Source organism: Saccoglossus kowalevskii, chromosome 9 (assembly GCF_978046115.1).
Source record: "Saccoglossus kowalevskii chromosome 9, keSacKowa6.1, whole genome shotgun sequence".
In the NCBI taxonomy this organism is placed as follows: Eukaryota; Metazoa; Hemichordata; class Enteropneusta; family Harrimaniidae; genus Saccoglossus; species Saccoglossus kowalevskii.
The window spans coordinates 26456089-26474825 of NC_140649.1; the positions used below are offsets into that span (position 1 = coordinate 26456089).

At 34.1% G+C, this 18737-nt stretch overlaps 1 protein-coding gene across 1 annotated transcript; it reads left to right on the forward strand.

Annotated features, from left to right (window-relative positions):
• Positions 1–3952: 3952 nt before the first annotated feature.
• On the forward strand, positions 3953–15337 carry LOC100369083 (uncharacterized). Its single transcript, XM_002735687.4, has 9 exons — positions 3953–4124; positions 6644–6831; positions 7249–7373; positions 8244–8366; positions 9195–9298; positions 11117–11189; positions 12955–13016; positions 13723–13776; positions 15161–15337. Exons 1-9 carry the CDS (start codon positions 4062–4064, stop codon positions 15251–15253), a joined length of 885 nt encoding a protein of 294 aa, XP_002735733.1. The 5' UTR covers positions 3953–4061; the 3' UTR covers positions 15254–15337.
• The last annotated feature ends 3400 nt before the right edge of the window (positions 15338–18737 follow it).

Genomic DNA, 18737 nt, shown 5'->3' on the forward strand with positions numbered 1-18737 from the left:
TGATAACAAATTAATGTTGGGAGATTCAGTTTTGAACAATGTAATGGTAAATTCAGACATTATATAAATGATTACAATTAACACAGATGTTTTGTTTACAGGTATCTGTCATTTTTAAAGAAATCATGTATCACCAAGAAACGAGAGAGGTTTGCCATATGTACGTAGATGACGGAAAAGATATGTTGGGACAGCGCCATCACGCAGTCATTAAAAGACGGGGAAGAAACGTATCGTATGAACTAAAAATATCGAATTGTGGTGATTATATGACACCAGTGGAGACTACGTCACAATATAACCATGGTAATGTGCTCATTTGCCTGTCACCAAGGTCTGTGCCAGTCTCGCCTATCTCGTTAGTTGAGTCGGTGGAAGAAATACGTCAGGATAGCGCCGCCATGAGTTCAAAGGACAGAGAAAGTGTCGCCAGTCACACGCCTCTTACACTTACCAGCCCGGTTAAAACGCCAACCTTAAACGGTTGTTATGACAGCAAATTCAGTGACGAGGAAAACAAACTTAGTGATGTCTATAAAAGTGATGTTGATGCTGACAACGAAACCCACTTTGAGGTCGGTAAACTAAACAATTTGAATCACGCGATGCTCCAAAACAAGACGTCGTCTTCTGAACAGCAAAGTCAGGCTAGTAAATTGCCTCGACCAATCAGCAGACAAAGTAGTAAATTGCCTCGACCAATCAATAGCATGGGTAGCAAGCTTCCTCAGCCAATCAAAAGCCTTATGTTGCCACGACCAATCAATAGCATGGGTAGCAAGCTTCCTCGACCAATCAAAAGCCTGGATAGTAAATTGCCACGACCAATCAAGAGCCCGAGAAGTACATTCTCTCAATCTATCAACAGCCTGGGTGGTAAATTGCACCAACAAATCAGCTGCCATGGCAGTAAATTGCCTCGCCCTATCAACAGCTCTGTGAAAGAAAACAAAAACAACAACAAAGCCAATAAACCAAAGAAGATGAAGAATTGGCTGAACATGTTTTTGAGATTATCTCCAACTAAAAAGTGTTTTTCAAAATCATCATTTTCCTCCCATAATACGATATCAAGTAAAGGACATTCTGGAAGTAAAATACCGATTCCAATTCGTGACCAGTCGGTCATTCACACAAGGTTGAATTATATTGCAGCGAAGTTAGATAAACTCAATTTGTCCAAGGACAAGTTCAAGACTGACCGCCAAGCGAGCAACCGACGAAAACCTGTGAAGTCGCTATCACGGGACAGCGTGAATTTCAGCCAGAAGGAAATGTCAAGTAGTGGAGAAACAAAACTATATGAGAATAAAACCAGTGGTAACGATAACAAAGACTTCAAAGTGAAAAGTACTGAAAATCAGAATATCAATGACATTTCCTCATCCCATTGCAACGGACCACAAGAAGTGGCCAACATGTTTGGATATATTCAGAAAAAGTCTGAACAAAAAGGTTCAAATTTCAAGACAGTCAACAACGAAAGTAAAATACCGGTTCCAGTTCGTGATCAATCGAAACTTCATAGAAGTTTGAATTACATCACGCGAAAGTTGGGTAAACTGACGTCACCTATCAACATGTTTCGGAGCAAACGTGGAAATAAGGTGACACCACTTTCGCTGATGTACGACGATGAAGAAGACAGACGGATGAATACAACAGTACAAACGTCGGTCAAATCATTTTCCAAAGCTGAAATTAACAACAACGTGATTAAAGTCAAGCCTTGGGCCAAACAAGTAATATGTCTCAACGGTAAAATGAAATGTAAACGACTACAACAATGTTTGTGTCATTTAAAGCTAACTGGGGCTGAAGTTCCAAAGATAGACCCTTTCGTAGAAAATGACAATTTTGTCTTGAAACGATTTCTTCAAGATACCATATGCTATACGGATGACGTCAAGTCAGAGAAATCTTCAGACGACTCTTATAGTTGTATTTCCAATCTCAGTAATATTACAGACTCTCTCTAATTTTTTTATTTATATATACTTAAATAATGTAAATAAATATGAAATTTGAATTTAAATCAGTTGCATTCTTTTTATTCAGTGAGAGATGTGAGACTGATTAGTCACATAACCTGTCACGCCATCTACGTCATGTTTTGCTTCAAGAACAGCCGCCATGTATACCTCAGGCCTGTGTATGTGTATTTTTTCTTTATATTTGACGTTTTAATATTGTCACCTGTGTATATAGGGTCCGGCGAGGAAGGGAGTTGACGCACGATACCTGAAAGGTGCTTTGTAAGTATTATATATTGTTTGTTTGTGGGAGAGGTATGGAGGTTGACACCTACAAATATACTCCCAGATACAAACTGCAAGCACTATAGTATTAGTACTAGTATATTATAACAGAAAATAGCTGGACGTTTCGGGCAATGACTCGGCATATGAGAATATCTATTTCAAAAAGTTACTGAAGACAACGATTGCCAAATATTGATTCATAATGATGGAATTATTTGCAATATATATATATATATACCGAAAAGATGTATTTTTAATGTTGAAGACCAAAATTGGACGAGTTGGTTTATCGTCAAACTAGAAATGTTTTGTATTTTTTACTGGACACAATATATTCATTCAACGAAAAGTTAATTTGCACATGCGTAGTAAAGACTGTTATCAAGGTGTGATTGGCTCTGTTTTTGTTTTAAGACTTTGATAACCCACCTCCAAATGAACACAACGTTTGCTGTTGGGCTGTACTAAATGCACACTGGCATTTCAACAAAAAATAACTACATTTGTTTAATTCTGATGTGGTGACTCTTTTAATGACAACGATATCGAATCCCCCATAGTGTCGAACATTATCTTAGGTCATAGAACCGTCTCGTCATCTGATATATGGCGTTGGTGTTATTCGTCGGATGATTTTCAACAAAGATTTTGGAAGTTTGAGATTTTTTTCAAGAGTTGTTATTTTGTTTTTTCTTTCGTATTTTAGTCTACAAAGTGTTAAGTAAATTTAGACTCAGTGATTACAATCTAGAGATTGAACAAGGGAGAAGGAACAACCCAAATATGATGTTAGATGACAGAACATGTAAAAAATGTAACATAAATTCTCTTGATGATAAGAAGCATTTTATCCTTAAATGTCCTTCCTTTAAAAGTTTGTGATCTCAAGTATAATTTACCAGATGATATTTTTCTTGAGGTAATAAAAAATGCAAAAGCCCTTTTACTATACCTTGAAGATACTATCTATAAATCCCCTGATTAAAAGTTGCGAAAATATTGAAGTTTTTATTTTTATATTTTTTAGTCTTTTATTTTTTCAGTTTTATTGTTTGTTTTTATTACATTTGTTTATTTTTGTCTTGTTGTTCTCTTTCCCTTACTAAATCCTCTTATGATTTAGTTGTGTAATAAAGTTATTATTCAACCAATATGTTATTTAGTACTACATACGTCAACCAAAGACCTCAACACCCTCGTACACTAATTTGTTTAAATAATAATGTTAGTCAAGAATTAACCATGCATATCAATCCAGCCAAATAGGGCTCCCCATCTGGCTTTGTTGCCTTTCTTGTTTATACCTCATGCGGGCGTTTGTTTTATGGCAAGATGGCGCGGACGGAAGTGCTTCGCAGTTTTATGGTTTCTCATATTAAAATCATTATAACTCTGAACATAATCATCCTTTTTAATTTTGTTTTTCAAATTTATAATCAACATGCATAACTTTATACACACAGATACCAAATTAGGCTCTATTTAGTTTCTCTTTGACGTGTTTTTATTCAACTTTTCTAAATTCTTTACTTTATTTTTATTTTACTTGACTATGTTCATCTTCTATAGAAAGAATAATGTCAATAATGTTATCTTATCTTATAGTTAATCCGATAAAATTACGAAAGACTACACAATCACTGGAGGGCGCGATTTACAGAAATGCTTACCCGTGTCTTGAACTGACCCCCCTAACGAGATCGTTATTAATACATCATGCAGCATTCGTGTGCGTCTTGTCTGACATCTATTTGAACCTGGAACCCCGGTAACCGCTGCCGCATTTGACCTACATACAACATGTCTCTTTTCCGTTCTACCATCAGCGTTTTGCGAAACAACTCTTTCCTTGGAAGCACGCTAGTAAGTTCTATTCTAGAGCAACTGTCCCAGTTTTTCAAATGTATTAGAGGTTGGTATAATCACTGAGGGACTGTGGTATATCGTGGTTGTACTAACACGTCCATGGTATAATCATGGCAGGTAGTAGCTTCTGTGGAATAAAGCACGGATGATCGTGTTCATGGAACTACGTAACCCTTGGTCCAATGATTTTGGTTTCGTTTCTGGACGTTTTTGACATTGTGGGCTGCACTTCAAAGGCGGATCCATGGAAATCGACCTTACTAATTAATGCAAGTAAAAGCAAATCCTATATGTAAATCACGGTGCAAACCTCCGGGGTGCAATCCGCGGATTTATTTTTATGCATGGGAAAAGCGACTCTACACAAAGCTCATATTACAGAAAATGCGATTTAAGGGTCGTGTAGAATTTGGTCACGTGATTGGAACAAGGAAAATTATGGCCCATTTATTTATTTATTTTTAGCGATGGCACATAAAATCAATAAGAGACCTGAGAGAGACAGCCTCTCAAGATGGCAACTTATTTGACATTTCGTCCAGTGCCTCGTTTTTTTTGACATTTATAAATGAGTGTAGTAATTTTATATTATCGGTTTGGTGAGAATATAACAAAATGCTACAAAAGTTTAATAAATAAGACAATATTACTGTCATGAATTTTGATATTATATTAGTTAATAGATATTTCTAATCAGTGTCATTCATGGTAAGAAATATTAGGAGTAGTTTTGATACATAACCATCTATAGTGGTCTATTATATTTACAAAAACAAATTTTGTTTGTGTAATGCATCATTTTAATTAAAAACAATCTAAGAGGACAATTAGGGGGAAGTGTCACCCACCAAGAAAAAATTACGATGTCAATTTTAGTGTGCATGTTATACAGACTTTACATGTGCAATTAATTCCAGTGCAAAACTTTTCAAAAGTTTGTGTACAATTATTGTAAATCACCTTCAATAAAAGGGAGGTTTTGTCCAGTAAAGACAGTAAGACATTTTTTAGGGTATTTGGCTAGTGCTGGTTCCGAAAATGTGTTATACAGGTGCTCAGGGTGCGCTGAGCCTCGATTTCAGGTATCCTTACACCACCAGACTATCTTGCCAGAATTAAAGTCAATTTTCAGTTTTTACTCAAAAAATGTTACTATTTTTGTCTTAGTATTCTCAAAGACATTCTCTTTCTAATGTTTTTGATATTCTAAAGGAAAGTGCGGACTATAAACAAGACTATTTTGTGAATTTGTGCTGAAAAGAGGGAACTGGGGGTAAAAGGTCAAACATTGTTTTTGCCAAATTATTGTAAAGGCGGTAAGGTATGATGTGTTATCCCTTGGTAAAATTGCCAGACAAGCATTTTCTGGTCAATTTTAAGGTATGAATTTTTAAAATGCATATGTGCGTGCTCAAGGTTGTATTTAACCTTGATTCTAATTTTTAGCCTCGTCAAATTATTGGAAAACTTACTCAATCTGTGTCCCATGAGCACTAAATAATACTCATAATTTTAGACCTGAGGATATTTTTATGACATTGCAATTTGATTTTATTACATTTGCGAAGATTTAGACCACTTTATAAATATTTTTAGCATTTTTAAAATATTTTATATATAGCACTTCGCGATGGGCTTTTTTCATGGTCAATCATATTCATGAAAACATTTGTTCACTGTGACGATTTCTTAGACCTTTTATAGCTGGGTTCACAATGACCACCACCAATTAGACATTGTCACAGCATTTTGGCTAATTTTTAACAAATCCTAAATTACTCTGGGTAATTTTGTTTACTTTACATGTGTACTACATGTACGTGTATGTTTGCATTTAAAGTTTGATAACTTTAATGGGAACGCAATACACATAAATTCTCAAAGAAGAATTAAAATAGTTATATAACAAATAGTGAAAACAATTAAAAAAAATACTAGAAAACACCCAATAACATCATATCTGTGGGCAGTATTTGCAGAATTGGTTGAAGGTGTAGTTGTCTAGTACTGAGACTGGCCCAGTCATGGCTATGTTATATGATATTTCCTTGAAGAAGTTTGTAGAATTTTTCAAGCTGATATGGTAATTACTACAGAAGGAAATGTACGCTACTCAGTGCAATACCACAAAATTACAGCACTCTGTAACTTATGGCGTTATAGAGACAGATATATACCGGTAATAATATTTTGTAATATTGGATTTTATAGTTATCATGTGAACAAAAATACTCCCATTATTGATAATATTAGGTATAGGAAATATTCCACTAAAATGGGTTTTAAAAAAAAAATTATATTTTTAAAATGAGTATCATTATCATCATGAATTCCAACTTATTTGTAATATTTACCTATGTTACTAAAGTTAGACATTTAGGCAGCTGATGTTGCATAATAAAATAAGTACATGTATCAGTTTTAAAAGCAACCTAGGTTTAGCTTTAAGCCAGATTAAATCTTCAGCTGCTCCTGTAGATGAAAATGTTGTGATTGCAGTTATCAACTTTTTACAGAGCTCTGTAATAAAAAGACGAATACACACTGGTATTCAAGGAAAGGTTGCCTTGGTAACTGGATCAAGCGATAAAGATGGAATAGGAATGTCAATTGCCAGGAGTCTTGCAAAGAGAGGTTGTAGTGTTGTATTGCATGGAACAAGAGATGTTGACAAAGTGGAAGCTATGCGAGAGGAATTGCAGAGGTATAATGTGTAACTAGAACTTTTTTCTGAAATTGTAAAATAGATCTCTAAAACCTCTATATTACAATTATTTTATAAATCAAATTACTGTAAAATACTTTTAGCTGGAATTAATTTTTGCTGAAAAGACATTTTGTGTGTTCTCTAAGTTTATTTCCACTGATTTTTGATGAGTTGAAAGTAAAATATATTAAAAAAGGTATTATTGCTGGATTTTATTTGCACTAAATTGTCCCTTCAGCTAAAATAATTCAAAGCCAAAAATTTTAAAAGTATTTTACAGTAGTCTTTTGCATATTATGTGGTTATTACGAGGTTACCGACAAGTACACACAAGGACAGTACAACTGGAGTATCAACTGATGCGTATTATGACAGCTGATGCCAAGTCTTATTCATGTGTTATTTTATTTTCAGTGAATGTGAAGTCCCTGTTCATTATTTATGTGCAGATTTTGATAAAATGAATGAAGTGGAAGGTCTTCATCATAAAATCAAAGACCTTTATTCTGATGGTATTGATATCTTAGTGAATAATGTGGGTAAGTGAGTGTCTTCTAAGGTTTGACGATATCCATCACTGGGATAAATATTGATTTGTAGACTCTGGGCTCCACTGTAGGACTCAATGTTATTGTCTGTTCAGACCTCTGTCCATGCATCCTTCCAATCAACTGTATCTGTATCTTGGACAAGCCTGAACTGATTACCCGGTATGTATAATTTCACACATATGTCACATATTGTGGGACACATACACTGTATGCACATGTATTTGCTTCATAATCTGATTCAAGGTGTCATAAGAGCAGCCATTTTTGTGCCAAAAATTCAATAAAAACATTTCTATCTTTCTGAAACCTGATGTATAAAACTGTCTGTTGGATTATTTATTTGTGGCCGAATGGCAACCATTTTAGTGCCAAAAACTCAATAAAATCAAGCATACCTATCATTCCGAAAACCTGATGTATAAAAATGTCTGTTGGGTTATTTATTTGTGGCCGAATGGCAACCATTTTAGTGCCAAAAATTCAATAAAATCAAGCATACCTATCATTCCGAAAACCTGATGTATAAAAATGTCTGTTGGGTTATTTATTTGTGGCCGAATGGCAGCCATTTTAGTGCCAAAAATTTCAATAAAATCAAGCATACCTACATTTCTAAAGCCTGATGTATAAAAATGTCTGTTGGGTTATTTATTTGTGGCCGAATGGCAGCCATTTTAGTGCCATAAATTTAATAAAATCAAGCATACCTATCATTCCGAAAACCTGATGTATAAAAATGTCTGTTGGGTTATTTATTTGTGGCCGAATGGCATCCATATTAGTGCCAAAAATTCAATCAAGCATTCTTATATTTCTGAAACCAGTTGTATAATAATGTATGTTGGGTTTTTATTTCAGGAGTTCTTCATTATGCACCTGTGGAAGAGTTTGGAATTGACATCTGGGAGAAAAATATACGTATTAATTTGACATCAGCATTCTACTTGACAAGTTTGTCATTATCCCAAATGAAAAAAACAGGTGATATGCCAAAGTTGCTATAGCAACATTACTTTGTGTTCTTCCATTGGAGACATTTGCAAGCCATTATAATAATGTTACCTTATTCAGCTAGTCCAATTCATTAACTATTGAGTTTTTATCATATGAGTGATTGTCCGTCGTCGTTCGTGTCAATGTTTTACTTTTTCGACTTCTTCTTGAAAACTACAAGTCTGAATGCTTTGATACTTGGTGTTTATGTACCTTGGGTAGACTTCTTAGATTTGTTCATTTCATGATGATATCTTCAATTCTCTAATTTTGGTGAATATTTTTGTCATTTTTGGTAAAATGTGATATTTTCAACTTCTTGTTAAAAACTGCAAGTCCAATTGCTTTGATATTACATGTATAGATACTACATGTGGACCTCTCTCAGATTTGTTCATTTTGTAATGATATCTTTAATTCTCTAGTTTTGGTGAATATTTTTGTAATTTTTGATAAAAAGTGATATTTTCAACTTCTTGTTGAAAACCGCAAGTCCAATTGCTTTGATATTACATATATAGATACTAGTGTGGTTCTAACTCAGATTTGTTCATTTCATGATGATATCTTTAATTCTCTAATTTTGATGAATATTTTTGTAATTTTTGGTAAAAAGTGATATTTTCACTTCTTGTTGAAAACCGCATGTCTGATTGTTTTGATGCTATAAATATTGTTCATTTTCTAATGATATCTTCTGTTCTTTAATTGAAATGTGCATTGCTAACGGCGGAGCTATCTCAGCCGAGAGGCTGCTTTATCAACCACTGCCAGTCTGACATGTAACAAAATCTAAATAGGCCACTTTCATTGCAGGTTGGGGTAGAATTATAAATATCAGTTCTATTTTCGGCATTAATGGATTACCGAATGTTGCTTCTTTGGTTGCAACCAAACATGGTATGCATGGTTTAACAAAGGTATGTATGTTGTCCCAATTCAGACACAGGCTGATATCAAAGACTTGTAGATTAACCTATCTATGTATACATCTGTCTGTCCATTCATGGATTCTCAACTGTATCTTGGATATATGGACAGATCACATTCAGACTTGATGCAAACTTTAATCTTCAGATATATAGAAACATTTATTTGTTTCATGATCTGATTCAAAGTGGCGGTATAGCAACCATTTTAATGTTGAAAGTTCATCAAAATTACATTTCGATCATAAATGAACAGACAGCTGTTTTTCAAACTAGGTACAGACATACAGAAATTTTGCAAAAATGAATGTGTTCTAGAGCCTTACCTCTGACATGACTTGACTAATTGCAATCCAACTTCACATCTAATTTAATATACATCATTGTACTATATTTAACAGATGTAACTGTAGGAATCCCAAATTAAAAAAATATGAATTGTATATCATCAAATGATTTAAAGTAGATGGTTTAAAGTATGGAAGGATTTATAGGTTCTTACAGTGGAATAAACATGAGCTAGATTTATCAAATCAATGGTTTAACTAGAAATATATGAACTGTTTTATACTTGACAGATTTATTGAATCTAACTGAAGAATTCAACTATAGTGAATGGGATAAGGTAGCTGATTTAGTATTCCAGTTAAGCCAGACATAGTTAATGAGATAAGGTAGCTGAATTGGTTTTCTAGTTAAGCCAGATATAGTTAATGAGATAAGGTAGATGAATTGGTATTCTAGTTAAGCCAGACATAGTTAATGAGATAAGGTAGCTGAATTGGTATTCTAGTTAAGCCAGATATAGTTAATGAGATAAGGTAGATGAATTGGTATTCTAGTTAAGCCAGACATAGTTAATGAGATAAGGTAGCTGAATTGGTATTCTAGTTAAGCCAGATATAGTTAATGAGATAAGGTAGCTGAATTGGTATTCTAGTTAAGCCAGACATAGTTAATGAGATAAGGTAGCTGAATTGGTATTCTAGTTAAGGCAGACATAGTTAATGAAATACAGTAGCTGAATTTGTATTCTAGTTAAGGCAGACATAGTTAATGAGATAATGTAGCTGAATTGGTATTCTAGTTAAGGCAGACATAGTTAATGAGATAAGGTAGTTGAATTGGTATTCTAGTTAAAGCAGATTTAGTTAATAAGATAATGTAGCTGAATTGGTATTCTAGTTAAAGCAGACATAGTTAATGAGATAAGGTAGCTGAATTTGTATTCTAGTTAAAGCAGACATAGTTAATTAGATAAGGTAGCTGAATTGGTATTCTAGTTAAGGCAGACATAGTTAATGAAATACAGTAGCTGAATTTGTATTCTAGTTAAAGCAGACATAGTTAATGAGATAAGGTAGCTGAATTGGTATTCTAGTTAAGGCAGACATAGTTAATGAGATAAGTTAGGTCAAGGAAGCTGAGATTCTAGTCGCACATTTGTTATTTGCATGTTGTAAATTTTTATGCAAATTTTTGGGGGCAACAGTTTATATATAATTTTTCTCTGTCTATTGGTCTTAATCAAATAGTGATTTTTATGTGGAAAAAATATATATATTGTGGAAAGTGACGTTGATATTGTGGAATTTGGCATTCAAAACATCAGAGTTAAACAGATGAGATAAACAGATAATTGAGTATATATTGTCGTTAAATAGCTCAAATATAAGTCATAGAATGGATCAGGAAAAGGATTTAGAGTGTCACTCTGGTTTTTACAATTGTTACAATCCAACCTTCCCAATATAAAACAATATTATATTTGATATTATGAAAGTATAATGAACTATTTTTTTTTTGTAGACTGTTGCCTTGGAAACATCAGGATCAGGTATAACCTGTAACGCCATCTGCCCATCAATAGCGCTAACAGCCTGTAAGTTTTTTGTTTGTGTTACTCATTAATGAAACACAATATATATGTGTATATGGGCAAATTAACTAACACTAACTCGAATTAGTGTGCTTTGAAACATTTTTTAAATGCATTAGCAATAATGGTTTATGATTAATTTGAACTTTAATATCAAAACTCATGATGTATATTAAAAATAATTCTTTTATCAGGTGCAGTAGGCTTTTTTTCAAAAATGAAAACTGGTGGATTGACTTCCATTCGTTCATATGTCTGTGTGTCCCCATGTTTAGCTTTCATCTGCATGGTCCAATCACATTCAAACTTCATACATACATCTTGGGAGGCACATGAATGCCCATTTTTGTAACGATATGATTCATGATGGCAGATTTGATTAGAATTTTGTTAAATTGTATGCATATAAATTACCTAATTTGCATGATAATTAGCTAATTTGTAGCTGTTCTATGACTGTTCTTCTGATATCTAAAGAACCACTCATTGGATTTTGATTAGTCAATGTTCAGCTTTTGATATCGCAGATACTAATCATCACATTGTAATGAATCTTGATTCATAGATGTCATAGACGATCACAGACCTGACTGGTTTTAGGTTGATAATATATTCGCATATTATTCAATTTGCAGCTTTTTCATCAGAAGTACTTATGTTATTTCAATGAGTTTTTTGTAAATACATATACCCTAAATAATAATATTACTGCATAATAATTTACTGAAATTTTTTCAGGATTAATCATTACATTATAACGAAACTTACTACATGTGCACACTGGAACAATACACAGACCTAAATGTATGCATAATAATTGATTAATTTGCATAATAATTTGGTTCATTGGAGTATTCTACAGACATGACTAGTTTTACTTTGTAAAGCATACATATTTATTATCTAATTATTATTATAGCCCATTTCTGATATCTCAAAAACTCTGATTTAAATTGAATATGTCAGAGTTGCTCTGGAATGAATTAGACTGAAAACCATAGACATAAAATCAAATATATTTTCTGTATGTATTATAAATTTTGATAATGTGGTTCACATAGTTTTTATGTTGTGCATCTCAAGTAGCACACAAATATTAGTGGCCAAGCGTTTTGTTTGAAAAGGTAATCTTAAATTTTGAATTAATTTTAATGTGTCTCTAATACTCTCAGCATGCAAGCTTAAGCTTTCTTTGATTTATACTTAAAATTCGGTGAGCTTGTCTGCCATTCCAGAACTGGAACATAGGATAATGAGAACTTGATGCACATTATTTTGTTTTTCATAAAAGACTCAAAATGGCAGACTGGAAGCCATTTTGTTTTAAAGAATGCTGTTCTAGTGTCATGTCTCTGATATGCCTTGACCAATTATGTTCAAATTACATCATACATTATTCATTGAATGTTCAGTTTCAAGGCTGCTGAATGGCAGCATTTTTTAATGTTAAAAACTTAACTAAATTAAAAATTTCTGGATCCAGATATTGCTCACAGCTATTGTTCAAACTTGGCTGAATGGCAGTTATTTTGTGAATGCTGTTCTGGAGCCATCATTGACATGTCTTGATTGATTGATTGCAATTAAACTTTACAACTACAATGTACATCATGTAGCATTTGTTTTTAATTCTGATTTAAAATGGCTCATTTTGGTGTTGATTACTCTTGACCTATGGGAAATCTGTCATGACTTAAAGAATAAATTCATCAAGACTTGTCAGTCTGATGTAACCTTAAACTCTAATCATTTCTCTTATTTAATGCAGCTGGTAAAAGTTTCATGAAGACTGGAGCAGGTAAATCTGGAATGACAGTTGAAGAATTTGAGGTATGATTTTCAATTCTAATAAAGTTTTCTTTTTTTGTATGTTATTCAAAGCTCTTAAGTGAGTGCACATTAATGTCAATTGTCTGGATGGATCAAATGATGATATTGTTGTAGTAATCTGCTGTCACATGGTAGATACAATAGAAAATGGACATGATTCTGAGATCTTATTAAAAACAAAACATACTGTAGAATACTTTATTTTCACTTGCAATTAATTTTCGCTGTAGGAATAATTCAGTGAAAATAAAATCCAGCGAATATACCTTTTTTCCTATATTTAACATTCAGCTCGTTAAAAATCAGTTAAAATAAATTCCATACAAAACGCCTAAAAAGTCTTTTCATCGAAAACTAATTCCTGCTAAAATAAAGTACTTTACAGTAATTGTAGAATGTTTTCCATGCGTGAAGCAGATTAAATATGGAAGATATGCACGTAACAATCCCAAATGCACTACGTAATACTTTGCTGTCACTTTTCAGTGATTTGGCGGAGTCACAGACAGATTATTATCAGAACAAAAGTCTTGCCTTATATAATTTCAATGCTACGATAGTTATAAACACTTCTGTTGCTATTTAGCTTTTCTTTGCTTATTTGTTTGATGAAACAATTGTCTTTCTCAACAAGTAATCACGTTACATTATGTTTTGGCAAAGTCATTTCAACTAGACATTTATACGTGTCCCATTTTTTCAACAGAAAATGGTAATTACTCATACACATCCTTCTGGAAAACCTCTGGACGTGTCTAAGGTACGTTGTATCAAGAATTTATGATGAGGAGGGTATGCAAATTCCATGACTATATATGGTGATGCGTGATGAATATCTCACGTAAAGTAGGCTCCAGGGCTTTGCGAGGATTTGAAAACGATCCCCTTCTGTGGTCGACAATCAAACGTATTTCTGACCAATAGTATCAGAGAATGCAGTGGATGGTTGGAAATGATGGATTGCATAAACAGGAATCTGTGAGATGATCACTGTATTCAAAAATTCATGGAAACAATCAAAAAACTTTTGACAATTTTTGTGATCATCATGCACTTCATATCACATACTGTAAAGGGGGTAATTATTCACTGGGTTTTAATTTAGCTTATTTCGCTGACTGGAAAAATGCGCTAAATTAAAACACAGTGAATATGTAAAATTTAGCATAGAACACATTATCTAAATGACAAAACCATGAATTTAAAACCCAGTGAATATCCCTGAAATGGTAAATCAGTGAAATTTAAACCCAGTGAATATTAGTCATTTTACAGTATCATATCACATTCCTTGCAAGCCCATTCATATACGATATTTGAATATATCCCAAATAGAATTGAAATTTGTTGACTGTGCAATTTTCCAATGCATATCAAGGTGATATTGACTGTCCGTGTGTTAGCTGTCAGGTATATCTACCCCTTTTGTAAGACGCCTTGTTACCATCATTTATTTGATAAGATCAATTAAAAAAAAAATTACAACTTCAGACACTGGTGGCGCTGTGCTCAATGACTCTATGTTCCCATGTATACATACATTTCTGTGTGTTTTTACTGCTAAATTGTAGGTTCATTATTTTAAAACAGTTTAATGTATTTTTCTATAATTTTTTAATTAGTTTTCAATAAAATGGTCATTATTTTTCATTAACTGCAAGTCTTGAAGGGGAACAGATACTATAAATAGGGGCAAGATGGCCACCGCAATTAGTAGGCTAATCCGGGAGCTCCGGGAAATGTGTCATTTACGCTGTTTGGAGACCAAGCTGTGATTCCAAATACATTTCTACGGGGGAATTAATATGTACGCTAGTGAATTACACTTATCTGGTTGGGCTTTTGATATATAAATGTTGTTGTTTTTGGTCAAAAAGTAAAAATCCTGAGTTTAAAATGGCGGCTAATGTATGCAAAATGCCTGTCAATCACAGTTTGAGTAAGCGAGCATAATAAGCATTCATTTACTTAGTGGACAGAGGCAGAGTTAATTACCCATGAGCATCTGGTGCAATCCATAGGATTGAGGGGTTCCCCTTTCATCAAAATTATTAAAAACGATGATGTTGTGTTTACTAAATTTGTCATGTGACAGGTACTTGAAAACCTAGAATGTTGTAATAATAGTTTAATTTTATTTTCAGATTGGTGAATTGGCAGCTTTCCTCTGTTCCCCGGCTGCTGATGAAGTTACAGGAACTATTATTCCTATTGACTGGGGAACAACGGCGAAATAGTGATTCACAACAAATACCATAATCCTTCATTGGTTTATGCACAAATAATTATTTTTTGAGAAGAATGAGTTGTTAGAAGAAAAATTTAAAGCGAGAGGGTCGTCACCTGCACACACGCGGGAATTGAGTCCCAAGCGACGATAAGAACACACGCTAAAAACGTAAAGGCTTATGAGTAGACGCTTGTTTGTAAACAATGACACGCTATGGCCATCTGACGCATACGTAGATAACAACTCCTCCGCTTTAAATTGCCGTATAGTTTTGAGTGGTTAAATTATAGTTAGTTTTAGTCATTGGTAACATAATTGCCAATGTCAATCATGGTAATTTCAAATAGAAATCATGTGAATACTTGAAAATAGAACACAAGCAGAAAGATTCTTTGGTTTTATATCTTGTCTAAGCCTAGTATTTGTTTTAGCAAAAATTGGGTGGTCCAACTAAGTTATACAATCATATTGTTGTGTTGTACATAGAAATATATTTACTGAAATTAAGAGAATATCACTGTACCAAACAAGCCCTTGTCTTGTCTTGTATGTGTGTCTGTCCGTGTGTCTGTCTGTCTGTGTGTCTGTCTGTCTCTTGGTTATTTGGTCAGTCAGTTATCTGTTTTCTTGTTAAGTATTTGTATTTGATTTCATGTAAATTCATTTTTGGTACTTAGAATAAAATTATTCATACGTTCCTACTTAAAGTACAAATTTTTGGCCTTGTGCCCCATCGTTTGTGGTTGTGTGTTTAGTAATTGCATGAGTGGCCATGCTGTTTGAAGTGTAACAGCCACACTTCAAACAGTACAGCTAAGAATTGTGAATAACAACTCAGGTCATGGCAATATAAATATAAACACAAGTAAACAATATTTGAATCCTACAACACCAGTGTCTAGCAGTCTAGCTTGCATTTCTTTCAACAAATCCAGCCATCCACAAAGTTTTTATAAGGTCGAACCGTAATTGAGAAAAATGAGCATATCCAACAGTTTTTTAGGTACGTCTCCCCTTCAAATCAAGTATTATTACCCCTGCATACCATGTTTCTTTCACATTCCATGCATGCATGCAGTCTTTGCATTGCATCGCATCATGATAGATATGGGACTCATAGTGGGCATACTATGTGTTAAAATGCAATTTTTATGCATAATTCAAACATGTGCCTCTGGTGCTTTAATAATAATAATTCTGATAATTTATTCACATGTAGCCATGAACATTTACATGGTGTGGTTATATAACACTGTACCCTCACAACTCTTTGAAATGTACACAAGACTAAACGAAATCAAAATTACTAAATCAAACTAACTAATAATAATACTAATAATAACTTTATTGCATCCTTAAAAATACAATGTTTCTATCAGTTAATAACTATGATCAGAGGTACATTACTTGGGGTTTGCAACTACAGTGACATGATACCAAGATCCCGTTTCAATCTCGCTCTAACATAAGCGTTCCAACTCAGAAAAATGCGCATGCCCGAGGTAACTAGGATACTGGGAAGTCAAGGTGGATCAAAATACCTGCTCACGATATGACTGATTACGATAACTATATCGTTTTATTACAAACCGCCTATGGCATGTCAGAAGGTAGTAGCATCAGTCTCGCTATCTACGAGATGAAACTTGAATGGGATCTTGGCAGGATGTCACCATACAATACTATGCGAGTTGCAAACCCCAAGTAATGTACCTCTGCTATGATTCAATCACAGTGGAAACAGTCAGCAACAAGAAACTCGTCATGGCTGATATTATGCGATTTTCAATTCATTGTAAGATCTCTCGTATTGCCACAAAGATTAGATGATTTGTATTTGATTTGTTTTAGATAACTCAATATTGAAATTCCGTTTTTTTCAGAGAGGTATGTATCGCTGAGAACCCCGGCCTTCATTATGTGTAAATACCCCCCCCCCCCTCCACAAATACTTTCGCGTTTGTCAAATCCCACGTGATGGTTTAGATGCATGTCTCAATCAGCTGTCTTCTAAGTACAAGAATTGCATACTTCCGATCAGTTTTCAGCAGTATCAAACAACTAAGTTATTTAAGCGTGACACCACGTGTAACCAGTCAGAGTCGGACTAATAATCTATGCGTTTTGGAAAAGTCCAGAACGGCCATCCGCTATATATCGCGATATTTAGACAGTCTAAATATCATCTATGCTAGAACAGGCAGCTACATGTGTACGGGGGTCTTGTTAAAAATATGCGTGATAGCAATCAGTTTTGTGTTATGCCAATTAGCGGATTGATAGGACTAGCATTTTATTTAATACATAGAGGGGATTATAACAGCACAGATTAAATGCGTCCATTGTCTTGAATAGGTTAATTTCCTCATAAACATCTAATACTTTGGGAAAGTAACCAATGCTATATCCCATATTCATCTCGGCTCCTAAATAGCGCCGTAGTTTATAATTCAGCTCGTCTAAATAGCGTCGTAGTTATTTCAAAATCCCAAGACATCGTTTCTAAATAGCGCTGTAGTTCATAATCTAGATGTTCTAAAAACAAGCTAAATAGGCCCGAGAAATAATAATTTCAAAGTAACAAGTCGTCGTTTCTAAATAGCGCCATAATTTATCATTTAGATCGCCTAAATAGCAATCTATTTAGATATAGATTTAGATATTTCTAATCATAGTCCCTGTGTTCTAATTTAGCTTTCTAAATTTGAATCTAAACTTTATAAATTTAGAAATAGATTTAGACATTTTTAATTTAGCTTTCTAAATTTGAATCTAAACTTATAAATTGGCTATTACACATCCTGCTACTACAGTGCACACATGGGTAAAGTAGGCGCTATCGTGTTACACGAAGCATTGTGTATGTCTGCAGAGATGGCAATATTACCTGAAAATACTGAAGAGCAACACAGAAATGATACACAAAACATCGATCGGCCATTTCTTTTGTATGAGGCACAGGCGCTCGGGACGTTTCTTGGATAATAAAAGTGACCTAAAATAAGGTCGGCATAGTTAGTCAGTCGCCGGTACATTCGCCTACCACACATATATTAATAACACCATGAGAACATCAACTGCTGGCGGAAAGAAAAAAAACAAGACGTGGAAAGTACTAGTAATCAAACCCACGTAGCTTAGTAGTGTCTATGTAACAGTCTGACTAGATTTTTTGAAGTGTGTAGTGACCAGTTCCACCCTAAATTAGTCTTGCATGCCGCTGGTGTCATTTCTTGTTCCTTTAAAGTGGGGGAGTCGTCACCTGCGCATGCATCAGATGTCCATAGCGTGTCATTGTTTACAAACAAGCGTCTACCCATGAGCCTTTGCGTTTTAGCGTGTGTTGTTATCGTGTTTTGGGACTCAATTCCAGCGCGTGCGCAGGTGACGACCCTGCCGCTTTAAAGCTTACACTGTAGAAGTCGGAACAAACCGAGTGTTGTGAATTTCTAGACGAAAATACAAGTACTTTCGAAAAGCGCAATACAAAA

Excerpts from the sequence above, each read along its gene's own strand:
- LOC100369083 (XM_002735687.4), top strand. The coding sequence starts at position 4,062 with ATGTCTCTTTTCCGTTCTACCATCAGCGTTTTGCGAAACAACTCTTTC. Across the intron at positions 6,832-7,248 it reads ATGCGAGAGGAATTGCAGAG|TGAATGTGAAGTCCCTGTTC; the intron begins GTATAATGTGTA and ends TTTTATTTTCAG. Across the intron at positions 8,367-9,194 it reads ATCCCAAATGAAAAAAACAG|GTTGGGGTAGAATTATAAAT; the intron begins GTGATATGCCAA and ends CTTTCATTGCAG.